This window comes from Phocoena phocoena, chromosome 8 (assembly GCF_963924675.1).
Source record: "Phocoena phocoena chromosome 8, mPhoPho1.1, whole genome shotgun sequence".
Lineage (NCBI taxonomy): Eukaryota > Metazoa > Chordata > Mammalia > Artiodactyla > Phocoenidae > Phocoena > Phocoena phocoena.
The window spans coordinates 32229335-32243388 of NC_089226.1; the positions used below are offsets into that span (position 1 = coordinate 32229335).

Here is a 14054-nt window from a genome sequence, read left to right on the forward strand (position 1 = left end):
GAAAAGAACTGCATTACCACCTTCTTCCCCTCCATGACCAACTACCAAAATCCCAATGTTTCCAGTTTTAACAAAATTTCTAAAAGGTAAAGGAGAAAAATCCCTAAAATATGACAAATTTTTTTTTAAAAATGCTACATTTTAAATTCAGCCTTTGCTGCCTGAACTATGAAAGAGTAACTGTTTCAAGTTTTTCTTAACCAATCCGTCCTGACAGGTTTATGGTAGCAAATCATACACTCAGCAATTACTGAAAAAGAAGAGACGACCTTCTCAAAAACAAAGGAGGTCATCACCATGGGTTCTTTCCAGATTTTATTCTGAACATCTAAATTTTCAAACTTCAGACAAATTTTAGATTTGCATAATTTGTATCTTCAACCTTGGAATATTACAAAGTACTACAGATGTGGTAATCAATCGTAGACTTTGAGATAATTCAATCCTAGTAACCTCATTAAGTGTAAATTTAAAATTAGAAAATTATTTTGAGCTTTTAAAATAATAACTCACATCAAATCTCCCACAACACAAGAAAGCACCTTTTTACTTTGTCTAATATTTTATCAAGTTTCAGATATTACATGGTTACATGTTAGAATGGCTATATTAGTTTGCTTATAACATTTAGAAACAAATTTTAGGTTTCCCCCCCATACCTACAAGGGTACTAAGACTGTAAAATTAAAAGAAATGAATGCTTTTCTAAAAACACAAACTAACAGGCCAACTCTGTCAGTCTTAAAACAGTAAAAACAAAACACAAAACACCCACTGCTAGCTAAGTCTTTCAATATGACCTAGGGGATTGAATTGTCTACAAAAAGTTGCTACTAACTGGCACAAAAATTTATGTATTTAAATACAAAATGATGGTTTTTTCAGTGAAAATTACTTACTATTTGATTCACACTGAAAATCTGTCTCTTACAAAAGGAGCAAAAGGCCAGGGTCCTTATCTCATGACTGAATATAACTTTTTATTATCAATATGCAAAAGACATCTCCCAACACTCAATTAAGCTATACCTAAATGATAACACCATGCCCAGGAATGACTTTTTAAAAAAAGTTATACTGAGATATTTCACCCCTTTAGTAATTTTAATATATTCATAGAATTGTATAACCATCACCACTATCTAATTTCAGAACACTTTCATCATCCCCAAAAGAAACCCTGTATCCTTTAGCAGTACACGTCCTATTGCCCCTCCCCCAGTCCCTGGTAACCATTAATCTACTTTGTTTCTTTGGATTTGTCATATATATGGAATATATATGACATGTCATATATATGGAATCAATTCTGTGACTGGCTTGTTTCACTTAATATATTTTCCAGATTCATCCATGTTACAGTATGTATCAGCATTTTATTCCTTTTTATTGCCAAATAATATTCCACTGTACAGATATACTACATTTTGTTAGTCTGTTAATCAACTGATGGATATCTGTGTTATTTTCACTTTTTGTTTATTATGAATCATGTGGCTACAAACATACAAATGTGCAGGTTTTTGTGTGGACATGTGGTTTCCTTTTTTGGGCAATATATATCTAGGAATGGAATTGCTAGGTCATATGGTAACTGTATGTTTAACTTTTTGAGGAACTGCCAAACTGTTTTCTAAAGTGGCTGCATCATTTTTCAATCACATCAGCAATGTATGAGGGTTCCAACTGCTCCATATTCTGGTCAACACTTGTTAATGCTTGTCTTTCATTTTAGCCATCTTACTGAGAATAAAGTGGCATCTCATTGTGGTTTTGCTTTGTATGATGTGGTTACAGTTAACCTCCCCTAAAACTCTACCCCAGGTCTTACCATAGGCAAAATAATCTCTCCCTCCCACACTCTGTACTTCTCTCCCTTACCAAACATCAACTTCCAGGCCCCCCAACCTGGGTTAAAGTATTTTAATCTTTAAACTGTTCAAAAATACCAATAACACCTTTTTTTAGGTCAATTCGACACTGTCTTCCTTCAACCACCTATCAAAAGTCTGGCATGAAAATTTATTATAATGGTATTTTTCAAACAATACAATTGAGAATGGAGTTTAAAAAACATTCAACAGAACATTTTCTCCTCATCACCTCATTAAGCAGTTTGGGGCAGGACACAGGAGTTGCTAAATGAGGTGAGGAGAAGGGAGAAAGCGGTCTAACTAGCCTTCGGCTCTCTCTGTCCCCCGGATATAACTGTGTTTTTTCCCTCTACTATGAAAATAAAGTTTAAAGGCTAGTTTGGAGAGAAAGTACAGATAATGAAACTATTAGTCTAAAGAGAAGGGGAATAACATTTTAAAATCTACCTGCCATCATGAATTCATGTTAATGAGCAAACAGTTCCATTAATAGCTTTATTCCTAATTACATATAATGTATTACTATAAATCCTCTTTCACTAGGGGCATTTATCATTTAGAAGAGACGAATCCAAGTTCTGACTGAAAAGCACAAAAACTGGCCCTTTTATATAGTGTAGAGCTTGACTGGCTTCTTCTTACCTTTTAATGTCCCTCACAGCACCTTATTTATGATCCCTTGTTGTACTTAACACATTTTGTAATAATTATTTATTTTGTAGCTGACAACCCCCCACCCACCTGCTAGCATAGTACCTGGTACATAACTGGCATTCATCAGTTGAATGAGTAAATAAATACTCAAATAGTTTCTATCCCTAGTTAGTAGGATGCTAATTAGTAATACACAGGAGAATCTCCAAGCTGAAGCAAGTCCAGAATGAGTTCTGAAGCAACCTCAGCAACCAAGGTAGCAGAACAACATGAGTATAAAACAAAGCAAAGAATATGAACCACTCCTCTTCTAAATCATTCCAATTTATTTCAGCAGAAATCTATTTATTTGACTTTTCTCTCAAGAAGTCTATAATCTCTTTTTCTGTTTCTTATAACTGAGTCTCTGGGTTGCCACAAAAAGTGACATCACCAAATGGCTCTCTTCTCCAGCACATTTTATAAGATATTTGCTATTAATGTAGAGTTGATACAAATACGACTTGAAACATAGTTTTCTTTTAAAAATGAATTAAATTTTCTTGGGTTTGATGTGAGGGGCTTTAGTAACACAAATAAACCATTAATTTAAATTATCATTCAGTGACTTTAAGTTTTAAAATTCTATATGAAAAACTTATTATGTAAACAAAGAAAAATATTTCTTCACTGTATAATTATTTGTATCATTGAACCATCATCAAGTAGAAACTACATATTAATTTAACTTCATTAACGTTATGTCTATTCACCCTTGGCAAGTAGGAGAGACTGCTTACCATGATTGATAAACTATTTTGACACCATCCTCCTGACTGTAACATAAAAAAAAAACTCTAAAACTGCAAACCTCTAATACTGAACTAATTTTGATATTCTATAACCTTACGTATTAAAATGTTCATTTCGGCTAGTGTTTGTTTTTTAAGTAAAACAAAAAAAAAATGTAGTGAGGGCAACAATTAGTAACAATCTCCAACAGTATGTTTTAAATAGGACTTCACTAAGCACATGGCCTAGAAGTATACTTCAAATCAGCTTACATCAGGCTCCTAACATGGTAACTTTATGAGAGTTCTAAATTTTAGAAACAAAGCATACTAAAAATGCATCATCTTTAAGGCAGTTTAAACTCCTATATATGTCAGAGCTGATAGCGTGGACAAAACTTAACTATTCCATCTAGCGCTGCCCATCCCCCATCGGATTTGTTTGCCCGGGCATACCCACCATGTGATAAGGCTTATCTTTAAAGGCTGAAAGATTTCCTGGTCTCCTCTTCAAAAGTAATTCCCAGCTGTGACCAGAGGGCCAAAAGCTAAAACTTAAGTGGTGCAATAAATAGTTCAAAAATATCCCTGAAACCTCAGTGCACTCAAATCCATAAAGCTATTGAGAAGTAACCTTAAGCAAGGATCCAAAGCAGTCACTGAAGAATTCATAATCTAGCATATATTAAATTAATTAAGGACTAGAAATATTCTTAAAAGCATCTAGTATATGAGTCCAATTAAGTCAAGAGAAGTCAGGTATCTTTCTGAATGAGTTGGTTACACTGTTGATACCAGAAGAACTTGGGTCTCTTGATTCCCAATTGAGTAGGTAAATTTTTCTATGACACAATTTAATTCACATGTAGAAAAGAGGATGCTAGCTAACTTCTACTAATGGATTTTTGGAGGGCATATAAAATGTCAGGTCAGAGCAATGTCATAACTATTTTTCTCACTGGATAATGTGCATTTAAAAACTACATTGAGTATCACATTTAAAGAGGCATCCAGAGAAGGGAAGTCTTAATGCATAAAAAAAAACAAAACTCAGAACTCTTAATGCATAAAAAAACTGGAGAAACGACAGTTAAAAGAGAACACTCTGGGATTAGAAATGTATTCACAAATTTGAAGGGAAGTAAATTTCTGAGTAATAAAGGGACACATATTTTCTGGTCATTAGAACCTTCCTTAAATAGAATGGACTGCCTTGTAACAGGGTAAGCTCCTAGTCAAGGGAAAGGGAAGGTCAAAGGTGAGGTTGGAAGGGAATCTCTTAAGGATATGGTAGAGGTGAGGCAGGCATGATAATTCATCTAGATGGCTTCACTTCTGTAATTGGAAACTCATTACCTTTGGGTAATTTCCTCAAGATGAGTCACAATACAGTATATAAGTAAATGCTTCAACCATTGTCATCTTCCTCCCTCTGAAATTTCCATGTGTTAGTACTGGTGACTTAGGTGTGCTTTTGAAAAGATTAACTGCATGTAATCTAAATTTCTTTAAAATTCTGGGTGTCAAAAGATCAAGTCCAGATTCTAGTTCTGTCACTCAACTATATAACCGTGGGTAGTCACAATTTCCCTAGATCTCAGAGAAACTCAGATTTGGGGCAAAATCCCTACCTCTACCAGTTATTTATTTATTTATTTATTTTTTGCGGTACGCGGGCCTCTCACTGTTGTGGCCTCTCCCGTTGCGGAGTGCAGGCTCAGCAGCCATGGCTCAACGGGCCCAGCCGCTCCGCAGCACGTGGGATCTTCCCGGACCAGGGCACGAACCCGTGTCCCCTTCATCGGCAGGCAGACTCTCAACCACTGCGCCACCAGGGAAGCCCTCTACCAGTTATTTTTAAAAAAATATATGTTGGTGGCTTGGGGAGTCACAAGGACTGGGTGGCACTACAGCATTTAGTGGGCAACCGTCAGGGATGTTGAACGTTCTTCAGTGCCCAGGATACACCCCCCCTCCTCCTTTGAGAAATGTTGATTAAAAGAATTACAAATTCCTTTTCAGGGCCAAATTTTATGAGATTTATTTGTTTTAAGAAGTTTTAGTTAGCAACAGCTCTATTTACCTAAAACACACTGAAACATCTTTTCGTCCCTACCCTAAGTAGTTAATAATATAATTCACAACCAAATACTGACATTTTAGGATCACCAGGCAAGATTTAAAAGAGGGTAAGGAGGGCTTCCCTGGTGGCGCAGTGGTTGAGAGTCCGCCTGCCGAGGCAGGGCACACGGGTTTGTGCCCCGGTTCGGGAAGATCCCACATGCCGCGGAGCGGCTGGGCCCATGAGCCATGGCCACTGAACCTGCGGGAGAGGCCACAACAGTAAGAGGCCCGCGTACCACAAACAAAAAAAAAAAAAAAAAAAAAAAGAGGGTAAGGAAAACAAAACAAAAAAACAAAGAACTTGTTTTTAATGCACGAATATAAAGAGACTTGCTTTAATAAAATTCAAATGATTTGATGTTGGTATTCTAGCTACCCAAGACTCCATTAATGGAGTTACAGATTTAGCTTCTACAGCCTTCAGTGTTTTTTCCTACCTCTACTAGAACAGACTTAGGTACATTTTCATCAAAAGTAAAATATTACTTATAACAACTATCAGAAATATTTAGTCTTCAAGGAAAAAGGTTAATGAATGTCTAAACAGTTAAAAAATTTAACAGACCTTTAATTATTGATGCAAAACATTTAACTTTGATAAGAAAGATGTGAATAACTTTTGGCTTTTGACTTAATAGCAAGTTTTGGGAAACTCTGAAACCAAGGACCAAATCAACACCTAGGTTTTAATTAGCTGTGACATTTCCATGCACAGAATTTCTATGTACAGAATTGTTGATAGTAATTATAAAGGATATTCTGAATTCGCCAACTAGGTTGTTTATTACCTTCTTTAAGTCTCAAAAGATACACCTTTTAATCCAAATCTCTAGTTCCAGTTATTTTATTTACACCCAACGTGTTTTTAATCCCAGTGGTCCCATCAGCACTTATTTCCAGAAACACATATTCTAACACTACTTATTATGTCCTTTTATATAAACAGGGACAACAACATTACATAAAAGATCAGTTCATTGACCATTAGTATTCTGGAATAGAGTTTTCATTCTGAAAAACAGGAATTATAATTTTTGTGTATGTTTTCATTAGGGCTTTTACTGGAAAATATTCAAATGGCTATTATTATATAAAACAGTAAATAATTTTACAACATACAAGAAAATATTTAAACCTGAGACTCTTCATGTTTGCAAGTATAAAATCTCTAGGAAAAAGAGTGTTAATAAGAAATAATTTAATGACCTGCATAATACTCAAGCATCAACTTTCTTTAATACAGTGTGAAAACATTCCTAATATGATTCCTTAAAAACAAACAAAAGCCCTCCTTTTTTCGAAGTCAGTAAATATCAGCTAATTCTTATTGGCACTGGATGTCACTTCATGATTTGTTACAAATTACTAATCAATGCTGTAAAATAATATGTCAACGATATATAGTTTTTAGGGAGAGTCAAGATAAGGGTATGGGATTAAGAGATACAAACTACTATGTATAAAACAAATAAACAACAAGAATACATTGTACAGCACAGGGAAATAGTCATTATCATATAATAACTTTAAATGGAGTATAAGCTTTAAAAATGTTGAATCACTGCTATACACCTGAAACTAATATTGTAAGTCAACGTAAAATAAAAACTTCAATAAAAATTTTTAAAAGATACATAGTTTTTAAATGTTAAATAAAAAATCAGATAAAAAGAAACAATGCATAACTAATTATTTAATTTCCTGAATTTATGTTACATGGATAATTTATTAACTTCATGTGGGATGTTAATTATTCTAAATATAATTATTCTAAAGCATCTGATAAAGAACAGAAATATAAAAGAGGCTGGTGTTTGAAGGAGGTGAGTGATAAAGTCAAGCTTATCAGATGTAAGGTGTATCTTCTACTCTAAAATGTCAAAAGACATAGGTCAACTTGACTTAAGGTAAAAAATGGTAATTACTTTCATATAGATTTGGGGAATATAGGAAAACAAATTTCACAACCATGAAAGCAATAACCTATCATTTGTTGGTGTCTGCATGGTTCAAAGGGTCAGAAAGGGGATAGTCTATATTTTTTTGGCAGATAAAACGCAATCCACCATAGAACTTCAGATTTCAAGGAAAACTCCTTCAAATTCAGCAGCTAACAGCTTGTCTCTATTTGCTGTCACTCTGGATCACAGAAACCCACACTTTTTTTTTTCCCTTTCCTGCTCCCCTTCAGTTACACTTGAGCTCTCTGACTGAAAAGGTCTGGAACAGATTAAAAGTCGGGCCACAAAATAAAAAGCTTTGGCATGTTGTCAAGCCTGTCTGGAATACACATCCACAGTGGGCCCAAAAAGGGAAACTAAACGCAGTAAGAGTATTTTATGAAAACTTTTCTTGGCATAGCTAACTACGCTGTGTGTACATACGTGGTGAAGGTGGGAGGGAGATTATCATTATTTTTTTTTGGTACTTTCTCCCATTTAAAAAAAAAGACCAAGCTGTGTGTGTAATTAATGAATCTACTTAAGCTCACAGCCAAGTTGTTTTATTTCACTTTTTATTAACTGAAAATACTTAGAAAAAAAAAAAGCTTTGTTCCAATTGCTGATTTCTACAGTTAGCTAAGGGTTAATCATCATTTTTCATAATCTCGTGTAGAGGGAAAAAAATCCCACAGTACCATTTTTTAAAATTTCCAAAACATGGACAAGCAGAATTCATTTCATTAAAGATGATTTAAGGAAACATGTCTGTTATCGTTCTAGTCCATACAAATGGCAACATTTATTAAATTCTCTACCTTACTTGGTTTCCTGTTTCAACCACAAGGGCTTATTCAAGCATTAAATAGAATCTGAAGTTGCAAATTATTAACATGCCACATTACTTTTTTAACACTCAAATAGGTCTTGAAACTCAAAAGGCTAGCATTTAAGCCAAACCGGATACCTGTCAAAATGACAGTCTCTGCCCTGATCCCACCTTTGACTTGACTTGAATAGGGGATTCAATCAGTTCATAAAGCTGGCCAATCAGTAAGCTTGGGGCAAACCCAAATGTTGGGGGTTTAAAAAGGTATACATATAGATATAGGAGAACTGCTCAGAACGTTCCTGACGGGGAAGTTATTTTACCCAACCAGCTCTGGGTAGAGTTTTTCTTTCTCTTTTTCCCCCAGGACTGTGTTTTGATGGCATTCACAGAGTTAATTCCTCTTTCCCATAAGGGCCCCACAGTTGTTGTTAGGTCAACCCCTGTAAAGCTTCAAAGGTTCCAAGTTCCCTCAGTCTGACCTACTCAGTGATCTGCACATTGTTTTCATTTAGCTGCATCCAGTCCAAGACGAAAGCTTTAAAACCACAATGATCTGCTCCTTTTTAAATACATTTTTCCATGGCTTTGGAAAAATGTCTCAGAAACCCAACCGAAGAAACTGAAAACAGTGAAAAAATATGTGTAAAAAGGCCCTAAAAAAATGTATACTATTATCAAAATATGCACATTTGGGAGGCGAAAATTTCTTTGTGCAAATGGTGACTTTTGTCATTTGATTTGGAGGGAAATATGGCTTATTTTAGGTTTGTTTCCTAAATGAAAAACAAAGGAAAAACCCCCTTTACTTAAAAAGGGGGGGGGGCAGAAGCGAAGAGAAGGAAAAAAAGGCTTTCATTGGTCCATCTCTAGGGTGACGGGGTACCCACCCCCCCCCCAGGATAGAAAACATTATAATACCCAGGCACAGGATGGTACTCATTGCTCTCTTAAGTTAAGCATAAGCAGACACCACGTTACTGACAAAAGTTGATATCCCAGGTTTTAGATGAAGCGACAGACTGATTATTTCTGTAGCTAGAAAGATCATTTTAAACACGATCACTGTGTTTCCCCAAAATGTGAAAGGAACAGTGAGTCTGGTTAGTAAACCACCACAACATTCCTCCAACCCCATCCCAAGAAGTCCAAGCTAAAAGGCCGATTTAGACCTGAATTTCTCAAGTTTAAAGTGAAAGGTATAAAAACATTACTTGGATAGGTTGGATGGGCAGTCACTTTTTAAAATTATGAAGCAGTGCAATTTAATTTAAATGTACCTTCCCAAATTCACATACCAAAAAACAGTCATCAAAAATATCTAAAAAGATTTTGAGATGAACCTTTACCAAAACGAGGGTCAAGCCTGGGGTCTAGCCAAGAGGTGGTCTTGTTCTTATGGTTTATATAGTATATTTCTCCATCCTGAGTCATGGCTTGTTCCCATCCATCAGGAAGAGGACCTATAAATACAGAAAAAAAATCACGGTTGGTTTTTTAATTTGGTGCATCTAAAAAAAAAAAAAAAAAGTGGGAGGTGTGCTAATTTAAAAAGAAAACACATTCTGACATAAAACAACTCATTAATGCAGAATTAACAATGTGCTCAGAGAAGAAAGGTAAACCTGTATACTTGATTCTTCTCCACTAAAAGGAAATTACCCAATAATAAAATCTACACCCCCAAAGACACAGATGTAAAAAAGGTCAGATTTTTAGAAAATGCTCTGGAAGTCATGACCCAAATAACTGTTATTAGTGTTAATATAAGACATGGAGTGCTGCAGCTCAGGGACCATTCCCCCAATCCAGTCAGTTTTGGGACAGTACCTTCCTAGAGACCCCAAAAGGTTCTTTAATAAGGAATATATGCAAGTGTTCTCAGAGTACCTACAGTATCATAAACATTCTGCTTAATATAAAGCACAGTTTAGCTAAGACTGCCAAGTACCATTTATTTCCATTATTTATGTGACTGACTCACACCAAGAAAACTATAATAGAGAAAACATGGTTCAAAAAAGCTTATTCTTAAGCAGCCTGGAAGTTGCTAGGAGGTGGGGATTGTGGCTAGAAGTTTAAGTTTGTCAGAGACTTGGGAAGGGGGCAGAGTAAACACCACAACTGCCGGAAGGCAAAGTTCTCAGGAAGAAAAAGAGAAAAGGTACAAATTTCAAAGCTACAGAGTGAGGAAGTACTACCTGGGAGATAGGGCTAAAGAATATAGAAAGTATAAGAAGATTATTCTATCTTTATGAGGGTAGGGAGGCGAGACAGTTGCTTTTAAGAGGTAATAGCAATGAAAAGAGAGGCCCAGTATAAACCACTAAATTCAGGCATATTTCCTCCTTGTCTCTCCCACTCCCCGGCTTCCACTTCCTACTCCCACCAGGAATCAGAAAAGGCAAAGGTAAATTGGGAGAGTCTGAGCAAATGCCTAAAATTTTCCATCTGTGGACCAACACGAATTGACTGCTTACTGTGTGCCAGTCCCTGTGCTAAGTATATTAGGTACATTAACTCGTTTAATCCTTACAATGACCAAGGACATAAGCAGTAGTACTATCTCCATTCTAATGGGGAAACTGAGGCACAGAGTGGTTTAGTCGGTACATCACAAAGCTAGTGTCAGAGATGATAAACTTAGCAGCCTAATTCCTGAGACATTTTTCTCATAACAACACTTCTTTTTATTCACGTCCCACATCCAAGATCAGAGACTAAGTATGTTTCCTGTGCAAAAATGGAACAAGTTCCTTCTTTCTATACTGGCAGTCCAACACAGCCTTAAGAGTAATGCTGAAAGAGTAACTTTGGTTAAACAGACCACTCACACAGGCCCATGGGACCCAAGGCCCTAATCCTAGGCCAGTTTCATTTGTATTAGGAACAGGCCAATTTGCTCCTATAGTATTATCAAAGATCTACTTTGATGGGGTCAAAATCCTGTTAGGGAATGCAGGCATGTGGAACTGGAGTGTTCTGTACTCCTAGACAGGCCACAGGGGGAAGACCCTTCTCCAGTCCTGAATATGGAACTCTGCACACAATGCTAACCATGTCCAGAGTTGAACTTTGCTGCAGAAATACTGTGTTTACTAAAAAGTGAATGGGAAGCAGATCTGTTTAACACATGTAAATCAAACAAACCACTTTTCTCAGCAGCCTTCAGTGTCACTTTGGGTTCTATTTCCCCACTAGGAAGACAGAACCTCCAGAACTGAATATTAAGGGTTTGTTACTGACTTTAATTGCGAAGATGGCTCAATTGTAAAATGCTTCTGAAAAACAAGTAATTAAAATTCTAACTTCCTAAGATATCATGATGATGAACAAGTCAACAGAAGTCACTGGATGCCTTTGGAAGCATCAACCCAATGGCCCTAACAGACCTCATTATAGCCTCCAAACCTGCCTCCTGAGTAAATGGATTCCCTACTGTTTTTTTTTTTAAACAATATCACTCTCTACCTTTGTTGTCTGAGTTAGAACCAAGAACAGTATCTTGGATACAAATCAACTTTCCCTTTCTGCTCCACCCACTCCATGCTGTAGACTCCACTTAACACTCTGACCGATCTGTTGCAGCCCGTCTCTAAGAATTCAACCATCAATAATTTTCAGCTCTTTTTCTTAACCACTACAGATCTTTGTTCCTTGGTGTCTGACTTCTTGTTTCCTCTCCTCATTCCAGTGTCTCCTATCAAACAGCCACCAGGGTTTTCTTCTTAAAATACTACCCAATCAACATTTATATGTTACTCACTGATTTTAAAAACGTTTCCCTTGCTCTCTACCATCAAAAGGAAAATGCCAGCTGGACTCATTTCTTAATAAGTCTTCCTCACACACCCAACCCTCACTCTACTTCCCCAAGTTTTCACAAAATCATGCCATCTCCTTGTATGTACTATTCGTGCTATCACAGACAGCCTTCTGCCCCATCTCTTATAAACTCTTATTCACCTTAAAAGAGAAAGCTCAGATGTCATCCCTTTGACTCAGCCTTCCCTGATTACCCCACATAAAATCATTAACTTCCTCTTCTACTCTGTATTAATGTTTTAACAGATAGAGCTGTATTTATTTGCTTACATGTCTGCCTTCCTGACAATGACCAGGCCACTTATCTTTTAACTTGTGTCCAGTATCTGAGTAATTGCTCACTAGATATTTAATGGAAGAATGAACATCCTGCCTTCTAATACTTTGAACTTTCTATAAACAAGCTTAAAATCATATAGTACATATATGGGGTTGGCCAAGAAGTTCGTTTGGGTTTTCCCGTAAGATGTATACGGAAGATAAATATCACAAATATATCAAAAACTTCAAATTGTCTATGCATTCACACACTGACATGAGCCACAAACATTCCTTCACAGCGACTGTACTCACTAGCCTATCACAGAACCAGATTTTGTCATAAACTATAAAACTTTTAATACAAAATCGCATTTATATATTTATAATTCATATACATGCCCTATCTGTGATTTTAAAAAATAAAAGCTACACACTGTACAGACACTCTTAACTCATAGCTGTAGGCAACATTTTTGGATGGAATTTCTCCCCCAATAAAATCAACGGCATATTTTATGTACATGAAAGCTAAACTGCATAAAGACAGTTCAGTTCCCCAGATATGCATCTCCTTTTAGGGCAGGTTTATAAATTTTAAAAGGTGGGCTTCCCTGGTGGCTCAGTGGTTAAGAATCTGCCTGCCAATGCAGGGGACAGGGGTTAGAGCCCTGGCCTGGGAAGATACCACGTGCTGTGGAGCAACTAAGCCTGTGGGCCACAACTACTGAGCCTGTGCTCTAGAACCCGCAAGCCAAAACTACTGAGCCTACGTGCCACAACTACTGAAGCCCATGTACCTAGAGCCTGTGCTCCGCAACAAGAGAAGCTACCGCGATGAGAAGCCCATGCACCACAACAAAGAGTAGCCCCGCTCACCACAACTAGAGAAAGCCCACGCACAGCAACGAAGACACAACGCAGCCAAAATAAATAAATAAATAAATTAATAAATTAAAAAAAAGGCAAGACAAATGTACACCTCAGAATCACTTTCTTAGCTACAAGAGTTGTCATGTAATTTCTGTGAAGTTTCTGATACATGCATTTATGTAATACTGGTAATGAAGGCAGTAAAGCAATATATACTTTTAATGTCGTGGCCTAATAAAGGCTTCATTGTTATTCCAATCTGATTCTTGATATAGTGATTCATAACTTCTCTAAAAATTAAAATTTCAATGGGACACTGCGTTAAAGAGACTCTAAATAGATTTCTTAAAATATTTCCCTGAAATATCCTTTACATAAGACAAATTTCACTAACATTAGATTAAGTAAAAAGGGAAAAAAAAGAATTAAATATGGCACAAGATGTTATGGAAAAACCCAAAACAACTTTTTTTCACTTAATAAGCTTATAAGCAGAATATGTGAATGACATTATTAATGCAGTGGTTTTTGCACCTTAAACCTTTTGTTCATAAGTGTATTTCACTTTTACAGTTCATCTGAATTTTAAAAATGTTTAAGATTTGTAGAAATGCATAATGGAAAAGTGAAAGTTTCTTGTAATCTATTCCCTGGGGGAAAAACTGAACAACTTTAGTTTTGTGATATGTTCTGGATTTTTTTCTTGTGCACAGTTTGTGACACACACGCATAACCACTGATGTCATGCTCTACCTGAACCATACTTGCTGTATTCACTTAATATATATTATAGACATCTTTTCTTAACACAACACATAAGTCTCTCTCATTCTTTTTAATGGCTTCACAGATCTTACTGCACAGATATATTAGAATTCATTTATCCCTTTTCCCAGTGTTACATATC

At 36.2% G+C, this 14054-nt stretch overlaps 1 protein-coding gene across 9 annotated transcripts in view; it reads right to left on the bottom strand.

The window, feature by feature from the left end:
- The window catches only part of YAP1 (Yes1 associated transcriptional regulator), a 107252-nt gene that overhangs the window by 24975 nt on the left and 68223 nt on the right, over positions 1-14054 (bottom strand). For 4 of the 9 annotated variants that reach the window (XM_065881267.1, XM_065881263.1, XM_065881264.1 and 1 more), the window contains exon 4: positions 9541-9654. The exons of 4 other annotated variants lie outside the window; for them this stretch is intronic. In XM_065881267.1, coding sequence (XP_065737339.1) covers positions 9541-9654 — 114 coding nt within the window. Of the gene's footprint in view, positions 1-9534; positions 9655-14054 lie in introns of all 9 variants that reach the window. One more of the 9 variants, XM_065881266.1, reaches the window with a different exon arrangement.